General features: G+C 39.7%; 1 protein-coding gene across 1 annotated transcript in view; it reads right to left on the bottom strand.

The window, feature by feature from the left end:
• Positions 1-9,968, bottom strand: part of LOC122559207 (myoD family inhibitor domain-containing protein-like) — a 162,069-nt gene extending 152,101 nt beyond the window's left edge. Inside the window, exons 1-2 of the mRNA XM_043708588.2 lie at positions 9,896-9,968; positions 1,857-2,035 (exon numbers count right to left, since the gene is read on the bottom strand). Of these exons, the coding sequence (XP_043564523.2) occupies positions 1,857-1,914 (58 nt within the window). The 5' untranslated portion in view covers positions 1,915-2,035; positions 9,896-9,968. The remainder of the gene's footprint in view (positions 1-1,856; positions 2,036-9,895) is intronic.
• Between the last annotated feature and the right edge of the window lie 13,368 nt (positions 9,969-23,336).

The raw sequence follows: 23,336 nt of genomic DNA on the forward strand, positions 1-23,336 counted from the left end.
ATTGAAGCAGGAATGGCCCTAACTTGTGAGTAAAAGTTACCAGACTATTATTTCAGTGAGCTCACCCCTCTGGGTCTACTCACACTCCAACTAACATCAGGATTACAAACAGAATCATAAATTCCTGCGGTAAAAATATTTTAGAAACTTACACATTACAAAACAAATTAGTAACACAGAGACAATCAACAATAAATTAGTTAGCATCAACTGAATGGCCATCAACTTAATATTTACTCATTGTTTTATTGTCACATTTTCTTTCATTTGCAGCAATTGTTTTGGATTTATTGAGTTATCTTGATTTAATTATTGATTATATACCTGTAAATTCTTTTAGTTTTCAGTTAATAATTAATTTTATGGTATTTAAGTTGCATGAACGCATTTTGGAAAAAATCAGCGTTTGTGAAATCCATATAGCTCAAACACATTAGGTAAAGTGTAAAATGTATGGATCTCATTGTTATTCTGTGACTCATAGTTCTTGATTGACTAATTGCTCATTCCACACTCAGTTATTGATTTAATGCTTCCCCAACCTTAGCTGTTAAAAAGACTGTGGATCAAGAGATTATAAAAGATGTATTGAGATGCTAGAATGACTATATCATTCTTTTTAAACACAAGTCAATTTGCTGATTTATCTTGTCTGTTAATCAACTGCTTTTAAGGTGATTTATACTTTCATTACATTTTTGCAATATTTCTATTCTTTTTTAGATTGCCTCTAACATATACTATTTCCCAGCAGATCAAACATATGCACAATGAGTTCTGTAGTATTTGGCTTTCAATTGTTTAATTTGCTTGTATGACATTGCTCTGTCCACTGTTTTTAATGTTGGCCACTATTAAAGTAGTGGATGGAAAAATGCCACACGAGCATGTTCAATGTTTGTCTTTTGATGCTGGCAACAGTAATTTCTAGGCAGTTAAAATGATTGAATATATAACAAGTAAGACAAACACACAGTTCCTTTTTCAGATTTCCATTTAAGGTGAAATTAAGCTGTAGAATGACAAAAATCCATTTGAAACTGCCCTATTGCCATACATAGACTCCATATAGCTCAAACATATTATGTAAGGAATGAAGTGACAGACAGAATTACAATATTTAGACCTTTCTGTTCCCTTTATTCCATATTCCACACATACATAATTGTTGGTACTTTACTAAATGTGTACTCTGGAGACCCATTGTTTCAAAATTAGCCATTTACAGTGCTCAAAAGAGAAGTTACATTTCTCTGCTTTGGAAAACTCTTTGGAGATCCTCTTAGATTTGTGTCACTTTTTGTTCTCACATCTATTATTTAAAAGGGTATTTTAAAACAGTGAAAGGAACTGTGAAATGCAGATGCTTTAAATGTTACTGCAGTAGCGGATAGAACAATTGGACTCTCGGGTATATCCATCGTGCTAACAACTAGGCAAAGAGGGCTGTTATAAAAGGTCAGAGTTCAAAATGCAATAATTCTGACATCTATTTTATTTCTAAACCTCTCGCTGTGAAATAACTGTTGTTTCTAAACTGTAGTGGCTTAGATAGAATTTTAAACTTAATCTTTCACTTCCATTCCCTCATGCAATCTTTTAATAAAAAAATTGCATTGCTATACACTTATGTTGCGCTTAACATACAAGTAATATATTGTAATTTATTCATTGCAATATAAAATTATGAAATGTCTTATAAAGAAACTAAGCAAGCTGCAATCATACATGACATTGTTTCTTGGCCCACATTTACTATATGCTGTTTTCTCTATTATTTTTGCTTCAGTTTCACATTTTCCTATTTGTAGTTGCCTCTCTTTGTCGACTCTGATCTCCAGCATCTCAGTTCTCACCTTTTGTTGTCCTGCCATGTGAAAACAAAATGGCGCAGAAATTCCTCTGGCGTTCCATCAGTCTCTCAACTGTCGTCTAGCAGAATCCCTCCGAGAAACAGTGACCCAGTGGTGCTTTGGAACTTAAACTGGGAATTTGTTTCAGTCAGGATCCAGTGTATGAGTACTGGACAGCATACCTGGTAGAAGAAAGAATATAAAAGACTTATATATACAAAGTGAGCTCTTTATAACCAGTGAATGTTTCAAGACATTTTATAGCCAATAAACTGCTTTTTGAAGGATGTCACTGTTGTAATATAGGAAACACAGCAACTAACCTGTTCAAAGCAAACATCCAGAAATAGTATTTAGATATGATAGAGAATCTGTTTTGTGATTATCATTGTGGGTTAGATATTGCCGAGAGCACCATGGATAACTCCTTTCACTTCTTCAAAATAGAGCCATGGGATCTTTTATATCCATCCAAATAGGCAGATGGTGTTATCAGTTATCCAAAAGATGGCACCTTTACTGCACTGAATTTTTGATATTGGAGGGGGACTTGAACGCAGAACTTCTTGATTCAAATGCAAGAATGCTACCAACAGTAAGGAGACATCAATCATGTCTTAGTCAGTTGTTAGCCCTAGGGAGGAGATAGACAGATTTTAATCAGTAATGGGTTGAAGAGTTATGGAGAGTGGGCAGGAAATTACAGTTGACGCCAAGATGAGATTCGCCACAATCGTATTAAACAGTGGAGTTGGCTAGAGGGGCTGAATTGCCTACTTCTGCTCCTTGATTTTATCTTCCACCTGTGTCGTTAAAACCAATGTAAGCAGCCTGGACCCTGGAAGAAAATTATGAGTTAGTTCTTGAAATAGATTTGGTGCTTGTTCTGGAATTGTAGGTTGGGCTGGGCTTTGGAGGACAGTGCTAATAAAGTGGGTGTTGGATTTTCTGACTGTCATGTAATGACAGTTACCTGAAATATGGCCCACCTGGCCCTTGTCCAATTTGTCTAATAATGGATTCAGAAAACTCTGTTGGGCTTAGTGTTGAAGGCATTGTTAGGGTAATCCCAGCAGTTACCAATTTCTTTTAGGGGATATCGACATATCTTTTATACAGGGCAATGCAACACATGAAATTTCATTGCCTGCAGCAATTCAGCAGTATGATTGCTTTCATTACCATCACATGATCATTTCACATGGAGATTCAACATTAATCTTTACATATAACTCACCTGATGCACTTACAGAAACAAATTACACTCAATAATTTATGCTTCCACTAAACTGATCCCAGGTTAAGCATATTAGGAACAAGGGCTCCTGTAGTCTCCCTACCTCTGAGTCCAGGTTCAAGTTCTACCTGTTCCAGAGATGTACAATAACATCCCTAAACAGGTTGATTAGAAAATACCTATAAGTGTTAGAGAAAAAGCTGTACTCAAACACATGTAACTTTTAATTCCTTCAATTTTCATTTTTGCTGAGAAATATATGATAAGAGATGTGTTATTTATCATTTTTAGAGTTTGGATTTCAAACTAGTGGCATTTCGGTGATGGTTATTTTAGTAATGATCAGAAAGTCCTTCCAGAACTGTGACCTATGTTCCAAAGAGCTGAGGATTACAAGCCCCCTGAAGTGTTAATGAAAAATTGTTTATAAAAGGGATTACACATTGAAAGATATTAGTTTGCTTTTGGTTTAGAATGGTCAGATATTGATTTTAGCTTAGAGAAACTGAGATACTGAAAGAACTTAGAACAGTTTCACACTGACTAGTCTCTGAAATAAATATAGAATCTCTCCTGCAGAGAAGTATAGGGTAGTTAAGGAAGAATACAGTTATGCTAATGTAGCTGTTTTATTTGTGAACTTCCAGACCAGGAGGTTGGTTAGAAATCAGCAGATTTTTAAAATAATGAGAAAGTCTAGGTTTTTGGTTTTGTGTGTATTTATGTAAGGCAACAGGACAGAACTGGGAGAAGCAATTAAGTCAAATCTAAAGTTTTTTTTATCAAAGCATATTTTTTCAGGATCTAACTTGTTGTAAAGAGATGGTATAAGGGAATGGATGGAGAAATCTTCATCACTGTGTGTCTATTTTTCAGTGAATGACTACCATGTTAATGAAAAAAAAAGGATGTATCAAGCCAGATTTCATATAGGGATCTGAATTGTCCAGTAAACATTTCAGTTGTGATTGTAACAAATATAATAATTTATAATATCAAGAGCTTTAATAATATAACATAAAAGGACATGAATATAAAATAACAACAATGTCACAAAAGTTAATTATTGCATCCACCACCTTCAATATTTATTGTCTGCATTAGATGTGCAAATTATTTGTGGTGTAAACAATCCATAAACATTGCATTTCAGAAACTCATTCTTTGACCTCACATCTCAATCTGGCCACCTCAACTATCTAGATGGATGGGACCATCAACACGTGCCAGATTCCTTCCAAGTTAAACACCATCCTAATTAATGTTGAAATGTGTAACTTTTCCTTCATCGAATTCTGGAACCCCCTATTTAAAGGCATTGTGGGAAATGCTTCAATATTGCGGCTGATGAAGTAAAGATTACTGGCCGAGTTGATGTTGGTAATTGTCTTTTTCTAAGTCTCTTTTTAGAGTCTTGGCTTTGAAATACTTGTCCTGGTTCCTTGCAGTAATAGCCAACCAGCAGCACTCAGAGTGAGTGAGAGTCTGTTCCTTTATCATTTCCTGTCATGCTGGAATACTTAGACAGCTGTTCCCAGAGCTATGACTCTCACAGCACATGTCTAGGATGTCAGATCACTAACATACACAGACCAGGATTGAAGCTTCCTTTTAGGCCTGTCTTTTGAACACCTCTGGAGGGGTAAAACAGAAACATGTCACCGGAGATGGTTCCCTGCTGAGACGGTTTGAGTACCCAATCTCTCTTATATCTCTTCCTTTCTAGGCTTTCAATTTGAAGCTTCCCTGAATCTGTATTTCTGAACCTCTCTCCAGGCAGCCATTGAATTTATGTTGGCAGTTATCTTGGCTGTGTTATCTTAGTTTAAAAAATTGTTGTAATTAAAGTTAAATATTATATCCATAGGGTTATGCTCCTCAGTCATAACAATATGGGTTAGAATCCCTACAGTGTGGAAACAGGTCCTTTGGCCCAACAAATCCACACCAACCCTCTGAAGAGTAACCCACAGACCCATTCCCTCTACCCTATATTTACCCCTGACTAATACACTTAACTTACACATCCCTGAACACTATGGGTAATTTAGCACAGCCAATTCACCTAACCTGCACATCTTTGAACTGCAGGAGGAAAACGGAGCAAACGCATGCAGATATGGGGAGAACATGCAAACTCCATACAGCCTGAGGCTGGAATTGAACCTGGGTCCCTGGCACTGTGGGGCAGTGCTAACCACTGAGCCACCATGCCACTCAAGGTTACTTTGGATAATCATAAACATTGGTTGGAAATTTTAACCATTATCTTCATTCAGGTGCAATTACTATAGCTCAGGCATACATGTGCACACATAGTTGCCTTTTAAATTCACTCATGGGTTATGGGCAATACTAACTGGGCCAGCATTTATTGCTCATCCCAAGTTGCTTTTGAGAATATGGGAGTGAGCTACCTTTTTGAACTAAGGTAGACCATGAAATGCCAACCCAGCACTCCCCCATTGCATATACAATTAAAATAAGGTTGAAATTACCATTTGAAACTACAAAACATTAATACCAAATTTATGTATTGCTTATCCTGAGAAAAATTTTCAAATTAATCCTTTATCTTAAAATGTCATTTATTGAACAATTTCATAAAATAATAGCACAGAGACAGGCAGTCTACAGCAGTTTAGGAACTGTGCCTTTCACGTATCATGAATAAGAATTCTTCACAAATTGAATTAAGGAATGTTTAGTAACGTTGTTTAATTCATTCTAGCCTGCTTGCCAGTACTATTGTGTTGTCACTCATCTTTGGCATGTCATACCTGGCTATGTTATAATTGCTGATTTGTACTCTGATAGCTGTCTTCATGTATGATGTCTGCTGCTCTAATTTTAAAAGGATGTGCCCTAAAGCAACTGGATCAAAGACCTTATTTTTTAAAAAACATTTGAGATTCTTTACTCAGTTTGGTTCTGTTGACTCAAATGGTATTCAATAATTAAAACCTCAGTTTTCAATCCTCCATCAAACCTGCACATGCAGCAGACAATATCAAACAATAGTCTAACGCATGTGCTGGCATGCCAGGTAGAAATGCTGAGTGTTCAAAACAGATTGCACAAACCAATTTGATTTGATGCATTTGATTTAGGGGAGTTTTCAAGATTAAAAGCTGAAAATGTTGCCTTCATGTCATCCCTGGATAAACAAGTTTCCATTATACTTATCAAATTGAAACAATTGAGAATAAAGCCAGCGGCGGTGTTGAGAACAGGCAGCTGACGTCTCTGAAATAGAGCTAAGCTGAGGACTCATCAAAGACTACTGAACTTTTAATTTAATTATTAAATTTTTCTAGTTTAAATTAAGAAGGATATTAATGTGAACTATTACTTTACTTTATTTTTTGACTGTTTCTATGAAGGTAATATTTTTTGAGCTTGTTTCACTTACTAATTTGTACCTAAGTTTTTTGAAACTGGGTATCTTTTGTACTTAAGATACCGCCATGTGTGACAACACTATGCACTTTTCATGTACTTCTGTACATGAATACACGTGACAATAAATCTAAATCCAAATCTAAAATCTAACCTGATTCTTTATCATGGACTGCAAACTAGGTGTAGAAATCAGAACTGTGGCCATCTCACTTAATCATAAATTTTGGCATGATAACATTAAGTTGTGAACTCAACATTATCATCCCTGTCTCCCATAATGTGGAAGTCACATTATGATTTAAATAAAAATCTGATTACTGAGCTTTTAGGCTTGCTCACCTGGTAATTGACCCAAATAATATGACACTCATGCCAGAATGCCCGATAGGAAACTCAACTGGTGCAAGTCAGTTTTTTTTAAATCAACATATGTTGCAATGGTGGATCTAAAAACTGCCAGTCGGACTATCGCTGACTTGAGTGGCCCAGGGCTGGTTGACTTTGCTATTGCTGATCATTGTCCATTTCGATCTACATTAGGAATTTCTTCGGGAAGTAGGGAAGCGGGGTATCGAATAGATAGTGCTGCAAACAGCACTGAGCTCTATGGCATTCCTGCTGTCCATTAATGTCCCCAACAAGAACTGTACATTCCAATAGGGACACAAGGTGGTGGAGGGACTTTGCTGGCCAAGGACATGTACAGCCTATGGTACAGGAACCCCAGTCACCTGTCTCTAAGCAAGGTTTTGTGGAGGGGAAACAATAGCAGCAGGGAGAGTGGGGAGAAGACACAGTGATATTAATTAAGTATTCTGGCCGAGGCTGAGATACCTTCAAATGTCAGAGCTCCTGTGCCTGAGGGGACAGGACCATTACTCTGTGACAGGCTGACTGTGGAGATATTATCAAATTGTGTCAGTCGACACCCGATGCTACATTTTTTCACCACAAAGTCTTCCAGGCATCCTGGAGACGATTGTAAAGTCACTCAGACATCTGTGCACCAAGCTGTTCATGGGTGCAGTGTTCCATTGTGCCCTTGAGATCGTTTTGTTTAGCAATGAAAACAGAAGAAGGAGCCTGAGGCATCAGTAACATTGCTGAATATGTACGATCCATATGGCCATTAAAGCATCCATCAACAGGAAGGGATATTTCTCCATTCAAATTCAGCTTGTATATGGCCAGAAGCATGGGATAATGCAGGTATGTACACACAGTTCAGACAATAGCCACAATGCCAACGCCCAGGGGTCAGGGATGTTAATTGGGTTGGCTTCTGGAGAATAAAAAATACCTTTTTAAGGAGGTGACCACCACAGATGGAGCCTGAGAGTCAGTATAGTGAAAGCCTGTCATTACACAGGGCACCTATTTGGCTAGTGTGTCCGCTATGGTCATTGTCCACAGTAGGTTACCAACCTGACCTTGAAGAGAGGGGAAGCCCTGGCAAAGGGGACAGCACTGTCCTATGATGAAGGAAAGGGTAAGTCATGCCAACCAGATTACATGCTAGTCCTCAGGAGGCTCTGGATACCTGGGCAAGATAGATTCTCTTCCCTTCTCATGAGAAGATTCCAATGGTGAAGTCTCAGCAGCTCAATAACACCATCATGACCCTTCTCACCTTCACCTCTCATCTTCTTCCTGTGCACCTGCTAATGTTAATGTGGAATCGCTGAATAGTCTTGTGCATAGGGACCCACACGGACACAAACTCTCACAATAGCAGCAAATACGTCTGATTAAAAATTCACCACGGCAGAAACACACAATGCATGAATGCAGCCAGATTACCATTAATTTAATTATAAAATGAATTAACATTCTGCATTCGTCTCAAATATATAAAGTGTCCATGTGAACCCATGTGTGACTAATGTGTCTTTACTTCTCTTGGAGATTCTGTGGTCTGCTGACGGTGTTGGAGATGGGCTGCTAATTCAAATGTCCACTTTCTTGGAATGACTTTGACAGCTGTCTGCTGGTCGCCTGAAGCTATGAGGACTCTGGCAATGCTGGGAGAATCCTACATAATGGCATGAGGCCATTTATTGTTGCAGCACTTTGGGGTATTTATGCCATTGGTGCAGAGGCAAGTTGAGGCTTTCCCCATCACAAATGGCCTCAGAGCACCCTCTGATGATACTAGCAACTGCTTAATCTCTCTATGAGGATAATTTCCCTCCCTACTTTTCTGGGACAATGCAAAAACCGAATGTGACTCCATGCTCTTCATCCTACTACACCCCCCGCCCCCCCCTGACAACTCCCCACCCCCCTCACCTGGTTCTGGGCCCTGAAACCCAGTCATAAGGCAATAGAGTTCAGGTCAGAACTTATATTCAGTATCCTTTCAGTGAGCTGCTGGGTCCAGTCCATCATAATAGTCACTGGTCTGCCATTGAGGAAGATTCTGAATTCTGAGAGTGGATGGAGTCCTCCATCATCCATACCATCCCACAACCTCACTGGTACCTATGCCACATCTCCATGAATGTCTTGCTGTATGTTCATCCACTGCCTGGTGGATGACTCCAGAGTTTGTCATATGCCTGAAGCTAAGCACCTAGGTCACCTCCAGTACTCTTTTGAATGTGACAGAGACTTGCACAATTTCAATCTCTGACAGCCATTCTTCTGACTATGATCTGCTCTCACTGGTGTGTGGAGTTCTCATGCATACCCACCAAGGTGCCAGAGAATACCCACCTTCAGTAGTGCCCATGGAGCATTTTGTACCTCTTCTGATGAAAATAATGGTGATGCTGTGCTGCAATCATTGCCTTCAATTGTGTGACCAACTTCTGTTTTGTCAGCGGCCAGCATTTCTCAAGGCTCCTTGCAAATGGACAAATGTTGTCACTGAACTGCAGTCCATCCCCAAACCACTCCAGCAATGCAGAATGACATGTTTGCATCAAGTCACCATTTATAGTTGGTCAATACACCATCCAATATTGGAAACACTTCACACCCTCACACCCATCCATACAGGTTCAACTCCAAGATGTTGCATACTCACCCTGGAAGATCTCAAGACAGAGTCGTTTCTGACACTGCAGCCCTCCTGGCAAACCCATGGCTTTTTAACTCTACTGGAACTTCTACCCAGGGAGAAAGTGAGGACTGCAGATGCTGGAGATCAGAGTCGAAGAATATGGTACTGGAAAAACACAACCGGTCAGGCAGCATCCGAGGAAGAAGAGAATCAACTTTTTGAGAATAAGCTCTTCAGGAATGAAGCTGATGAAGAGCTTATGCTCGAAACGTTGACTCTCAGATGCTGCCTGACTGGCTGTGCTTTTCCAGCACCACATTCTCAACTGGAACCTCTACCTAGGCTAATTTGGCTGTAGTTTTCCTCTGCCCATCTGCTGACATGAGGACCTGTACTTACCATTCCTAGTCTGCAGGATGACAGACAGGGAACCTTGGCCTGGTCCTTCAATAGCTGGTGACTCCACTCCTTCCACTATCTGTGGGAAGATAAAGAGAGAAAATGATTGCACTTTGAGTTTTTTTGCTGTTTGTTTGTTATTCACAAGGTGAATGGATTAAATGTATTCAAATCACCTTTCCTCCCTGGCATGGATCCTGAATGCTTCACTATTAGCACATTTAAAACCATGAACTTCCCTGCTGCAGATAATAGATACATTTAATCATCTTCTTGAGGAAATGTTTCAGGCTCCAAGCAATGAGTTTTGTTGCCACAGTTCTGCTTAACCAGATATCAGAGATTGATGCTTGGTACATGCCCTGCAGCTTCTGCACCCAGGTATTCTGCCTTTCCTCACCGCTCAGTTGTACTCAGTTGGCACAGTCACTCAGTAGTTAGCACTGCTGCCTTGCAGCACCAGGAACATGGAATCGATGCCATCCTTGGATGACTGTCCATGTGGAATTTGCACATTCTCCCTGTGCCTGCATGGGGTTCCTCCGGGTGCTTCAGTATTCTCTCTCAGTCCAAAGATGTGCAGGTTAGGTAGATTGTCAATAGTGTCCAGGGATACGCAGGTTAGGCGGATTAGCCAAGGAAAATGCAGAGTTGCAGGATAGGATAAGGGTTGGGTCTGTGTGGAATGCTCTTTGGAAGTTTAGTGTGGATTCAATGGCTGAAAATGTGTTGCTGGAAAAGCGCAGCAGGTCAGGCAGCATCCAAGGAACAGGAGAATCGACGTTTTGGGCATAAGCCCTTCTTCAGGAATGAGGAAAGTGTGTCCAGCAGGCTAAGATAAAAGGTAGGGAGGAGGGACTTGGGAGAGGGGCATTGGAAATGCGATAGGTGGAAGGAGGTCAAGGTGAGGATGATAGGCCGGAGTGGGGTGGGGGCGGAGAGGTCAGAAAGAAGTTTGCAGGTTAGGAAGGCGGTGCTGAGTTCGAAGGATTTGACTGAGACAAGGTGGGGGGAGGGGAAATGAGGAAACTGGAGAAATCTGAGTTCATCCCTTGTGGTTGGAGGGTTCCTAGGCGGAAGATGAGGTGCTCTTCCTCCAACCGTCGTGCTGCTATGGTCTGGCGATGGAGGAGTCCAAGGACCTGCATGTCCTTGGTGGAGTGGGAGGGGGAGTTGAAGTGTTGAGCCATGCGTTGGTTGGGTTGGTTGGTCCGGGTGTCCCAGAGGTGTTCTCTGAAACGTTCCGCAAGTAGGGGGCCTGTCTCCCCAATATAGAGGAGGCCACATCGGGTGCAGCGGATGCAATAGATGATGTGTGTGGAGGTGCAGGTGAATTTGTGGTGGATATGGAAGTATCCTTTGCCTTGTAGGAAAGTAAGGGGGGAGGTGTGGGCGCAAGTTTTGCATTTCTTGCGGTTGCAAGGGAAGGTGCCGGGAGTGGAGGTTGGGTTGGTGGGGGGTGTGGACCTGACGAGGGAGTCACAAGGGAGTGGTCTTTTCGGAATGTTCCGAAAAGACCACTCCCTTGTGACTCCCTCATCACATTTTCAGCTCAACACATTTTCAGCTCTGATCTCCAGCATCTGCAGTCCTCACTTTCTCCGGTGGATTCAATGGGCCAAATGGCCTGATTCCACACTGTAAGGATTCTATGATTCCTTTACTTGCTGATGTCAGCTGACTCCTTACCAGGTGGCCATTAACTGATATTGTCACAGGCTTTCAAAGACAGTGGGCAGAATAGGTGATCCTTGTGTGTGCAGGTCAGACTCCTGCCCATATTAAGCAATGTAATATTCAGTTCTATAAGTCTGATCCAACAGTATATTTTAATACAAGCCAAAGAAAATAATTCACTGTTTTCCAATTTATATTACGCTTACATTTCGCTTATGGTCATCTAGCATTCCATCTATCTTAAATTGGATATCTTAGACATGAGTTTCATTAAAAACTGATTATCACTTGTCTGGTAACTATTACTTTTGTAGGTAGCTATTTTCAATGTTAAAGATGTCATTCCGCTTGACACACAATGACTGATATTTTATGTAAGACCATATTGTCCTGAGATTGTGCAGTCTTTAATTTCTCTCTACGAGAATTTTCTAATAGCCAAGTTTAAATAAAATCAAAGATTCAACAAATTAAATATTTCATAGTAGCATGATAAATCTTTAAAATCTTTAATGCCTTCATTAGAGATTTTGCTTGAAGCACTCAGACTCATGTAAATGCCTGGGCTTGGATTTGATGGCAGGAATTTCTTTCTCCTGCCATGTGTCCTGACCCTACCACAATTTTGCAGGATTGAGATTTATTAGCTATTCAGAGTGGGACGATGCCACATTGGCTAGCACTGCTGACTCACAGCGCCAGGGACCTAAGTTCAATTCCAGCCTTGAGTTTGCACATTCTCCCCGTGTCTTCGTGGGTTTCTGTCGGGTGCTCCAGTTTCCTCCCTTAGTCCAAAGATATGCTGGTTAGGTGGATTGACCATGCTAAATTGTCCATAGTGTCCAAGGGTGTGCAGGTTTTGTGGATAAGACATGGGGAATGCAGGATTACAGGGTTAGCATCAAGGTGTGAGTCTGGGTGGGATCCTCTTTGCAGGGTCAGTGCAGACTCAACGGGCCGAATGGCCTGTATGTGCACTGTAGGGATTCTATGATTCACGTGGACACACAGCAGGATTCCTACCTCAAAGTCCTCCTTTGGATCTGAGAGAATGTTGATAGCTGTAGCAAACTTGCATTAAATAAGCAAAACAGTCAAAGAGTATGGAACAGTTATCCTAATAAAGGTATTACAATCACGTGAGGAGGTTCCCTTCATTTTAACGCCCTAACTTGGTCACAGCAAAAGTTTTCTTGAAATTTCTTTTAGTACACAGCTGTATCACTCTTCAAATAAAAGAGCTAATCAAAATTAAGAATCAAATTACAGGATGTTCCTGAGTTGAAAGGAAGACAAACGTGTGAACACATAAAAAGCAGAAAATCTCCAAAACAATATAATAATCAAGATTCTGCTTAGAATCCTTGAGTTGTTACAGTTGAACTTGAAATCACAGTCATTTAGTTCTGTCTCTTCTGAAATGTTGAGGTGTTTTGTGAAACATGCACAGGGAAAGTATAATTTTCCTTGCTGCTAAACTTTTGCCCAGTGGCGGCACTTTTCCACCACTGTTACAGCACAATCGAAAGTCATTCAGCCTTCTCACTTGCCTGAACAGCGTTGTTGCACCGATACACTCAACTGCATAATCAACCAATTTTCTTAGCTAGAATAGAGCTGAGGAATCATTTAGGTGATAGTTATTAGGTACCATTCATTGTGGACAAAATGTGAGATAATGAATAAGGAAATGCCTGGGCTCCTCTGTCCTACTTCAATAGTAATACATCCTGCTTGCTATCCACAGATGTACCTACCAAGGAGGCTAAAATGCACCATTCAGTAAAGCAAATGACTTCAAATAAACAACCTCAACATTAACAGGCAAAGTGAAGAGGCAGCATAATTTTCCAGCATTTTTCCTTCGTTTCAACTGTCATCAGCAAAACGCAAGTTACCATTTGTGCTGCTATGCACACAAAAGTAGGCCAAAGAATATTTGTTTATACTGTGTATGCATGACATTTTGTTATTAGCACAGAATCATGTACGTAAATAGTTACTTTTCCAAAATATCCACAGCCTCCTTGTTTTGATACAGTAATCACCGTCACCTTCATTTGAAGGACAATAATGAACGAACCAAAGACTGTTGGAAGACCAAGTCTACTCTAAGCAACAAAACATGAGTGGAAGAAGAACTGACAAGCAGAAGCCTTGCAGCATAAATCTACCTTGAGGGTTACTTATTGTCTGCTGTGAGTTTTCTCTGAAAAGAGTCAACATTCTCCAAATTGATCATTAGAATTGCAAAACCAGCTGGGGAAAGAAGTTTAAAATTCCAAAAAATACATGTCAGTGGATCAAAAATGTACCAATGATTAATTTTATATGCCTTTTAAATTTTATCACTGCAAATTGATGAAGGAAAATGTAAGGTGGAAGCAAACATTGGGGAGCAGAAAGGAATGGCAATCACTTAAAAAAATATATGATGGCATGGTGGCTCATTGGTTAGCACTGCTACTTCGCAGTGCCAGGGACCTGGGTTTGATTCACACTTGGGCGACTGTGTGGAGTTTATACATTCTCCCTGTCTCTGCATGGGACCCCTTCAAGTACTCCAGTTTCCTCCCACAGTCCAAAGATGTACAGACTAGGTGGATTAGCCATAGGAAATGCAAGTTAATGAGATAGGATACAGGTTAGATCCGGGTGAGATGTTCTTCAGAGGTTCGGCATGAACATGATGGGCCGAATGATCTACAATCTCTGGTATAATTTCTTGGAAGACAAACATCTGCAGTAAATGTGACCAGGTTGTGTACTTTCATGTTCCCTGCTTCAAGTTGTTTTATTCCCAATTATATTGGGTGCCTACCACACTAAACAAATCTTCGCTTCAATGTTCAAATCAAAATGAAACATTTGTCTCTTATATAATGTTTGAATGTTGTCAGCTTGTATTCACATAAGACTGACCCTTGTTGATGCTATGTTCCAATGGGAGGCACTTAAGTTTTCTTACTAAGAACCATCTCATATACTTAGTTCATATATTGAATGATGTCAAGGTTTCAGAGACAAACTGCCATTTCGGATTCTTGCTGTGGATTAGAGCTGTCCATTTCCATGTGCCTTCTTTCATTCTCTGTGACCCGTTGTTTGTTAGAGGCAATGGGAAAATCCCTACAAATCATATGCTTTTTTCCTTAATGCCTGGATCCATTGCTGGAAGTCACAACCTACCACCTCACATTATGCGGGCCTTCTAAATATTAAACAAAAGATTACATTTCAAGTTTGACACAATCAGTTGCAAAATAAAACACACAGGAAAAAAGAAGACTCCTTATGATAAACATCTCCATCCTGATATGACAAAAATGTACTGATGTGACTGGGCAATAATTATATAACAAATCCTGCTTTGACACTAAACATGATCCAAATGCTTCGATTTACTCCCAGACTCCATTCAACAAATGCATCACTCAGTCTTTCAGGTTTATGTGTCTCCAAATGATGAACTGTAGTCCAATATATGCAGGTTAACAGTACATCTGCAGTTCTTTCCCTTGAACTTAAAAAGCCACATGATCCATTTAGACACTACAATTTCAAAAATTATATAAACTTTTCTTTGCTTCTGCAAAGTGTTGACCAGTACATAAATAATTTTATGATTTGGAGATGCCGGTTTTGGACTGGGGTGTACAAAGTTAAAAATCACACAACACCAGGTTATAGTCCAACAGGTTTAATTGGAAGCACACTAGCTTTCGGAGCGACGCTCCTTCATCAGGTGATTATGGAGGGCTCGATCGTAACACAGAATTTATAGCAAAGATTTGCAGTGTGATGTAACTGAAATTATACTTTAAAGAATTGATTGTCTGTTAAGCCTTTCATCTGTTAGAATACAGTGATAGTTTCACTTCTTTCATGTGTAAATCACAAAACCCTTTTTTTAAAAGTTGCATTACGATCGAGCCCTCCACAATCACCTGATGAAGGAGCGTCACTCCGAAAGCTAGTGTGCTTCCAATTAAACCTGTTGGACTATAACCTGGTGTTGTGTGATTTTTAAATAAATAATTTTAGGTCATGATTCCACAGTATCAAACATCTTTCTGACATGAGGTGGCAAGCATATGCAAAAACTACCTCAGCCATATTCTAAGAATCATGGCTCCATTATTAGTGCTTCCATTCATCTGCATACTGATGACAATGAAAAAGGTAATTCAAGGTGAGAAGCTGGCATTCTGCAGGAAGAGATGGAGGAATTAAAGTTTGTATTCATGTTAAAACATTGGGATTGCTTGTTAGACCATTGCACAAAATCAGCAATACCCTGCAGGATGTATAGATAGCGCTTAGTATATGTGCAAAGACTTACACATCATTCTCAATTCTTGAAAGCAAAGTGAGAAAGTTCTGATGAATCTTTTATATTGCTCTGATTGATGCACTTGAAACCAACTTGAAGAAAAGAGCAATCATGCATGAAAGTGTTGCAAACAGTTTTTCATTTTTGATTTAGATGCCTAGGGAAAAAAAAACAGCTGTGTGAAGGTGTAAAGCTTTTGATAAAGGATTATCCTGGTGATGTTGATGTTAACTGTACTACAGTAATAAAGCATTTCCAAGCTTATATCAAGCGAAGTTGTTCAGATAAAGGGCATTAATGCTACCAGAACCTGAATCAAGTTGTCATCTAAGATAAGATTCAGTTACCTTTTGCTAAAGTAGAAGCAATTCTGCGACTGTTATTGAGTATAATGCTAACAAACTGCTCAGGAGAAATGTCATTTTTGCAGCTGAGAAACATCAAGAATGAACTGCAGGCAAAAGAAGTGTAAGAAAAGCTGCCTGCAGCGAGTGTTATGTGTATAGAAGCTGAGAAACCTTACTGCTCACTATTTGAGGACATCATCAGTGACTTTGTTATCCAAACATTCATGTAATGTAATGTAATGCAGGTTGTATTGCTGCTACCATCTAGTAAGTGCTGACCTGTGTAATTGCTCTTATGTTGTTGTTGATTAAAAGTTTTTATATACACTAAGAAATCATGAGGTTATTTCAATTGAATGTATTTCATATTGCAAATAAATGTAATGCAAGATATATAGTTTAATTAAATTATTAGACATTTGTTGTGCCTTCACAGACACACAGATATATAATGCAAATGTAAAACTTTGATATTTCTGTTTTCTTTTCCTTTCTGCCAGAACAAAACATATTTTTTTGTAATGTTATGAGGCCTCTTACGTTTGACATAGCTTAGGGCCTCAGTCTTTCAGTACCAGACCTGCCCTAACCTAGGACAGTGTTAATTGTTCAGTTATCTGTGGTGATTACTATATCATTCTTAACTTAGATGCTTGGTTGGAGCCTGGTTGAAGTTCACAGTTAAGATAGTTCATGCTTTGCATTTCCATTCCCTTATGGAAAAGATATGGTGATATTTTAGGGTTAGATTAGATTAGATTAGATTAGATTACAGTGTGGAAACAGGCCCTTCGGCCCAACCAGTCCACACCGACCCGCCGAAGCGCAACCCACCCATACCCCTACATTGACCCCTTACCTAACACTACGGGCAATTTAGTATGGCCAATTCACCTGGCCCTGCACATCTTTGGACTGTGGGAGGAAACCGGAGCACCCGGAGGAAACCCATGCAGACACGGGGAGAACGTGCAAACTCCACACAGTCAGTCGTCTGAGGCGGGAATTGAACCCGGGTCTCAGGCGCTGTGAGGCAGCAGTGCTAAGCACTGTGCCACCGTACCGGGTTCTGGGATGAAAACAATTAAGTTGAGTTAGCCAGCAAACTTTACTACTTCTGTGAATTGTTTTTTTGTTATCCAGTGTTAACACTTAATGTTGCATGGTGGATACGTTTTGTAGGCTTTTAAGGAGACATTTCACAACAGTGTTCCAAAGCACAGTGCTTAGTCCTTTAGGTATTTGTTATAGAATAAAAGCATTTTTTATAGTATTCAATTCAATTCAAAAACTGAACACAATATTTAGGTGAGAGACATACATATAATCAAAAATAGCTAGTTTTAAATGTAATTAAATCATTGGATAAATCGCAAGCCTCATGTGTTTCCTTGAAGACATTTTGCTCCCAAGGCAGATGCTGACAACTCAGTTAAAGCATTCAAAACTATGGGGAAATAGCTATAGATATAAAACTAGCAATTGTCTCCCCAAACACTGAACTTTGAGCTATTTTACATATTAATAATGAAGTGCCCACTAAAATAAACTATCAACATTCGTATTTTTTTCCAGTTTTGGAAACAAATTTCAAGAATGTTTTCTTTCAGGAGAATAAACACAAAACAAATTTTAAAGCATAGTGAAGTTCATCAACACAAGTCAAAAATTAACATTCACAGCCTTCACAGTTTTATGAAAGAGAAGGATAATGTTGGGCAGATTTTTCCACATCTTTAAGTGGTATGGACAATGGTGAGAAAGTTGGAAAAATACAATAAAAATGAAAAGTTAGATTAACAAGTCAAGAAAAATTTTGTGTAGCGAGTTCTGAATCTTACTAATGAGCAGTGACTACCCTATTTATATGCATTTACATCTCATTATTAGGTAAATTCACCTCATGGCTTTGCAATTCTCAATTCTCCTTTACTTCCCTGAGAAACTAGACTGCACTAATGCCTTCATGAATTCTGAGAAACTAGCTCAGGTTAAGGTTCTGGATGTAGGTTTGCTCATCGTGCTGGAAGGTTCATGTTCAGATGTTTTGTCACCATACTAGGTAACATTTCCTGCTCTTTTTCTCAGGGGTTGATAAATCAGGTCCAAGTCAATGTGTTTGTTGATAGAGTTCTGGTTGGAATGCTATGCTTCTAGAAATTCTCGTGCGTGTCATTCTCTCCGATTTACCACCCCCTGAGAAAAAGAATGGGAAATGACATCACCATAGGAAATGACATCACCACAGGAAATGACATCACCAACCCAAGGAAACCCAAACATATAAATAAAAAGCAGGAAACGTCAGCAATGCTTCATCCGTAGGCTCACTGAAGATGTTACCCAGTATGGTCACGAAAGGTCTGAACATGAACATTCTAGCTCAACGAGCAAACCTACATCCTGCAATAATTTCTGATGTAGAAGGCAAAGCCAGGATTCCAGTTCAGGTTTGGCAATGATCAGTCCTGCAGGTCAAGTACAATGAGTTCAGGGATGACAGCTACATTTTTCTGAGTGGTGTGGAGATATAAGTCTGGAGGCTGGATTGTCCTTGGTCAGGTCTGTTCAGCACGACAGTCCAGATGATGGTCCATGATCAGTCTTGGATGCTTAGCAACTGATGGTCAGGGAGCATGCAGTTCTGTGAAAAGTGAGAAGCTCAAGTCTTGAGTTGGGTTCATTGTGATGGTTCACTGAGAGAATTATTACAGTGAAACTAGATAGAAATGTGAAATCTCATAGTATATAAGAGATGAGTGGAAGTATTTTACAAATCATAATCACTCTCTCCTCAATATACAAAGAATTTATAGCCAAATTTGGGTTGAAAAATCACAAAACCACGGGCTCAGGGGTCAACTGGAGACTTTAGCGTTATATGGAGGAGGTAAGTAGAAAATAGGGAAGGCTAAAAGGTTAACAGGGACAAAAAGGAAACTTAAAGGATGGAAAGATTATTCTGAAAATCAGTCATGAGCACATAAGGTTGAAAACTTGCCATCTTGACATCAAACTGCAATAATGAAACAGAATCTCTTTCACAACTTGCAGAGTGTGTGGAGTAAGTCACTGTATTTCAGAAATGAAGTTAAATCCTTTGAATGTGAGTCCTTGTTGGAGGTAATTGTGTTAATCTTGCTTCCACTGTGCATCCACTGATTCAGCAATGTCAGCCTTATGACATCAAAATGCAATTCAAAGAATGGCATTTCTAATGATGGCCTCAAAATATCATTCTTATGTCAGATAAGCCTATTTATTCAGATGTCAACTTAAACGTTTCATCTGGGTTTTCTATTTCTGAATCATATTACATACCTAATACATGATGTGGAGGTGCCAGTGTTGGACTGGGGTTGACAGAGTTAAAAATCACACTATACCGGTTTATAGAGTCATAGAATCATAGAGATGTGCAGCACGGAAACAGACACTTCAGTCCAACTCATCCATGCTGACCAGATATCCCAACATAATCTAATCCCATTTGCCAGCATTTGGCCTATAATCCTCCAAACCCTTCCTATTCATATACCCATCTAGATGCCTTTTAAATGTTGCAATTATACCAGCCTCTACCACTTCCTCTGGCAGCCCATTCCACACATACACCACCCTCGACGTGAAAAAGTTGCCCCTTAAGCCTCTTTTATATCTTTCCCCTTTCACCCTAAACCTATGCCCTCTAGTTCTGGACTCCTCCACCCCAGGGAAAAGACCTTGTCTATTCATCCTATTCATCCCCCTCATGATTTTATAAACATCTATAAGGTCTAACAGGTTTATTTGAAACCACAAGCTTTCGGAGTCCCCCTTCTTCCTCAAGTAGGTAATGAGGGAGAATACATTGGACACAGAATTTACAAGTAAAAGATAAAAAGATCATACAACTGGTGCAAATGTATTGATCAAACCTAGATGGCTATTAAATCTTTAATCGGTTAGAATGGAGATGTAGGTTTTGATTTATTAATTTGTAAATCCCAGAATTTCTTTGAAGTCACTGCACCAAAATAACTTAAGGTTTTATCAGTATAAAAGTGTTATCCCAGTCAGACAATGCATTTTAGGTGTGAGGCCTTGTTTCAAGCTTGTTCGTGTCTCAACCTGGAGTCAGACTAGTTTTATTTCCAAAGTAGGAATTTAAAAAATGCCACATCGACTGACTGTCTACAGTTTGTATGCTTTTTGAACAAAATAAAATGTATCTGCAAATGAAAATCTCAAATGCAAATAAAAATTCACACCTAATACAGGAAGACAACACTTTGAAGCTGCCATATTTGCATGCTGAACTGTAAGTATGCAAGGACATGGTCTGTTATGTTCAAAGATGGCTATTTTTGAGACAGATTGCTGGGTTAGTGCCAGAATTTGACACCCCCTGTGTAGCATTATCACTTTAGCTTTACAGATTGCACCTAGATAAGGTTATCCAGATCCATGTTGTTAATAGGCACAAGTCACTGACCTCCTTTCAAAGCTCAATGGCACATTGTGTCAAGGCAAAATGTTATTGATTCATTGTAATTAATGTGAGGGCTCAAGAGTACTGTTACTGAAGTACTGTTCTATTTCTGACATTCCCCACATTTGATACTGTCTTTGTAGTTGGGGGAATTCCTTGTGGCATTTCTCAACAGTCAAAGATAGTGTTTGATGAGAGATCAATCATGATATCATCAAGAAAAATGGCAAGAACAGAGACAACATTTAGCATCTAGAAGAGCAGGCAAAGACTTCCAAAAGAGGTGGAAAGGAATGATCAGACCTGACATTTGCAGATCTCTGTCATTATCTCTCAGAAACACAGTGCAGGCGCTGATGAACAACATCCTGGGCTGTCATCACTGACTGTGTCATCTAATGGAGTAGGACTTGCACTCAAAAAGACTGGGTTGCTATTCATTCCTGATACCTGTCAAGGTTATCGATGCCCTGAATTTTCATGCCAGTGGCTTATTTCAAGGAGCAACTATGGATCTGTGTGACATCCTTCAATCCTCTACTTACATGTACATGAATGACAAGCATGTTACTAATGCCATTTCTTAGCAAGTAGTCTGGGCAGTGAGATGCTCCACCATCACTTGTTCTCTCCTGGACCACGTACTACTTTGACAGCACCCTATTACCAGACAGCACAGTTCGTAAAGACTTCCATTCCAATGATGTCCACCCTATCTGTGACTAACGATGCTAGATTTCGGAGTTTTGTGTCAGATATCCAGAGACCCACAATTATTTATTCATACTGGAGAACTCACAGGCTCTGGCCTCTTTCAAATGTGCTCGAACCAAACAGGAATGGCAGTTGGGAGATAATTGGAGCTCCCTCAAAAAACTGGTGATAACACCTTTACAAGACCCTTAGACTTAAGTAGATGCTGTTCCTGCTTCCGTCGGGGGCAGAGTGAAACAGATCATCGACCTCCTTAATACATTGCTTTGATGCCTGGACCATGCTGACCTGCAATGTAGCCCAGAAGGATGTGCCATATCTTAATGACATGTTATGCCCTTCACAACTGGAGTCAACACGTGGGCTTGTCTTGGATGTAGAGGAGATGAGAGACTGACATCAGTCTTCTCGGGATGAAAATGAGGATGAGAATCAGAACATTGACCAGGAGGGATGTCAAAGAGATAGAGTTATGCTCTGTTGAGTAAAAGAAACCAGACACAGCCTCATTGAAATGCACATCCACGATGAACAAATGGTTTGGACTTCATTTCATTGTGTTACTTTTATGGGAAGCAGCCCAGAGTAAGAAGTTTGTCCATTGGCAGAGTTTGAATGAGTGGCAATCCTGTGAGAGTGAGGAAGCAGAGAGAAAAGGGTGGCACTTATCCTTGTGAAATGCTCCTTCCTTCACTGTTGGGCACTTATTCTGCACTGCAGTGGATGTCACTGTATTGACCCGGGCTGTTATCTCCAGGTTGGCTTAGTCTGGTGGCGCTGACACCGTTGCCAATCAGCTGGCCCTTCTCATCCCATCCAGCAGCACCCCTTTGAGCTTCCAGGCAATACTTCAGGGAGCTAACTTGTTTTACTAGGACAATTCCTCAGGGATAATGCTAAAACATCACAGTGGGAGGGGCAGTTCCTGGCTTGCAGCATCTGAAGTACTCTGCCGTTGGGCAGAGTACTGAACCAGTAGCATGATCAGTGCAATGATCCAGGAGTAGTGAACCTCTCCTGCTGCACACTTCCATGAGATGGGCAATAAGGAGGCCAGTTGCACAATAATGCAATGAAGAGTGGAAGATTGCATGAGGAAAAGCAACAAGGTTATGGTGGACCTGCTGCCATGCATGTATCTTTCCCAAAAAAATGGGAAAAAAAGTTCAACCCAATATTTCCATTTTACAGCAAATATACCACACACATGAATGGGAAGCATTGACATATAAAAATGTAGAATTGAAGGATGGTAATGGCAGAGTGATCCATATTCAAAATGTGGAACTGCAACATTTTTTTTAATGGTATCACACATCTCAGAAGAAACAGTGCTTAAATTTTGTAAAGTTTATATTTTGCTCTCAAATTCATCTACAATCAATGAAGGAAAGTTCTTCCAGGGCCATGACCAGTATTTAATATTTAATTCCATTGAAAGAGATTTCCATTCATTTTCACTTTCATAAGCTGAATGGTTATTTAGTTGAAGAGCTCACCCATTCATGACAGAACCCATCCAATTTTAATCCCATTTGAGTCAATTGGTTGACAACTAGTTTAGTTCTAAAATAGGCAGATGATTCGTCAGGGTTTGAAAGTAAAACCATTTGCCATGTTGATCATTTACCTCATTGTTGTTGTTTACAAGTTGACAACTGTTTTTCACAACAGTGGATTTATTTTGTAATACAATATGTTGGTTGCAAATTAGGAAGTAATGAGATCATGAAAGATACCATATAAATGTAGATTCACATTTTATGTTTTTTTTTCCTTAATGTTTAGTTTGGATTAGATTCCCTACAGTATGAAAACAGGCCCTTTGGCCGAACAATTCCACATCGACCTTCTGAAGAGTAACCCAACCAGACCCATTCCTCTACATTTACCCCTGAC

The sequence above is a fragment of the Chiloscyllium plagiosum genome, unplaced genomic scaffold (genome assembly GCF_037043375.1).
Source record: "Chiloscyllium plagiosum isolate Xiang-an unplaced genomic scaffold, Cpla_swu_hap1 HiC_scaffold_14, whole genome shotgun sequence".
In the NCBI taxonomy this organism is placed as follows: domain Eukaryota; kingdom Metazoa; phylum Chordata; class Chondrichthyes; order Orectolobiformes; family Hemiscylliidae; genus Chiloscyllium; species Chiloscyllium plagiosum.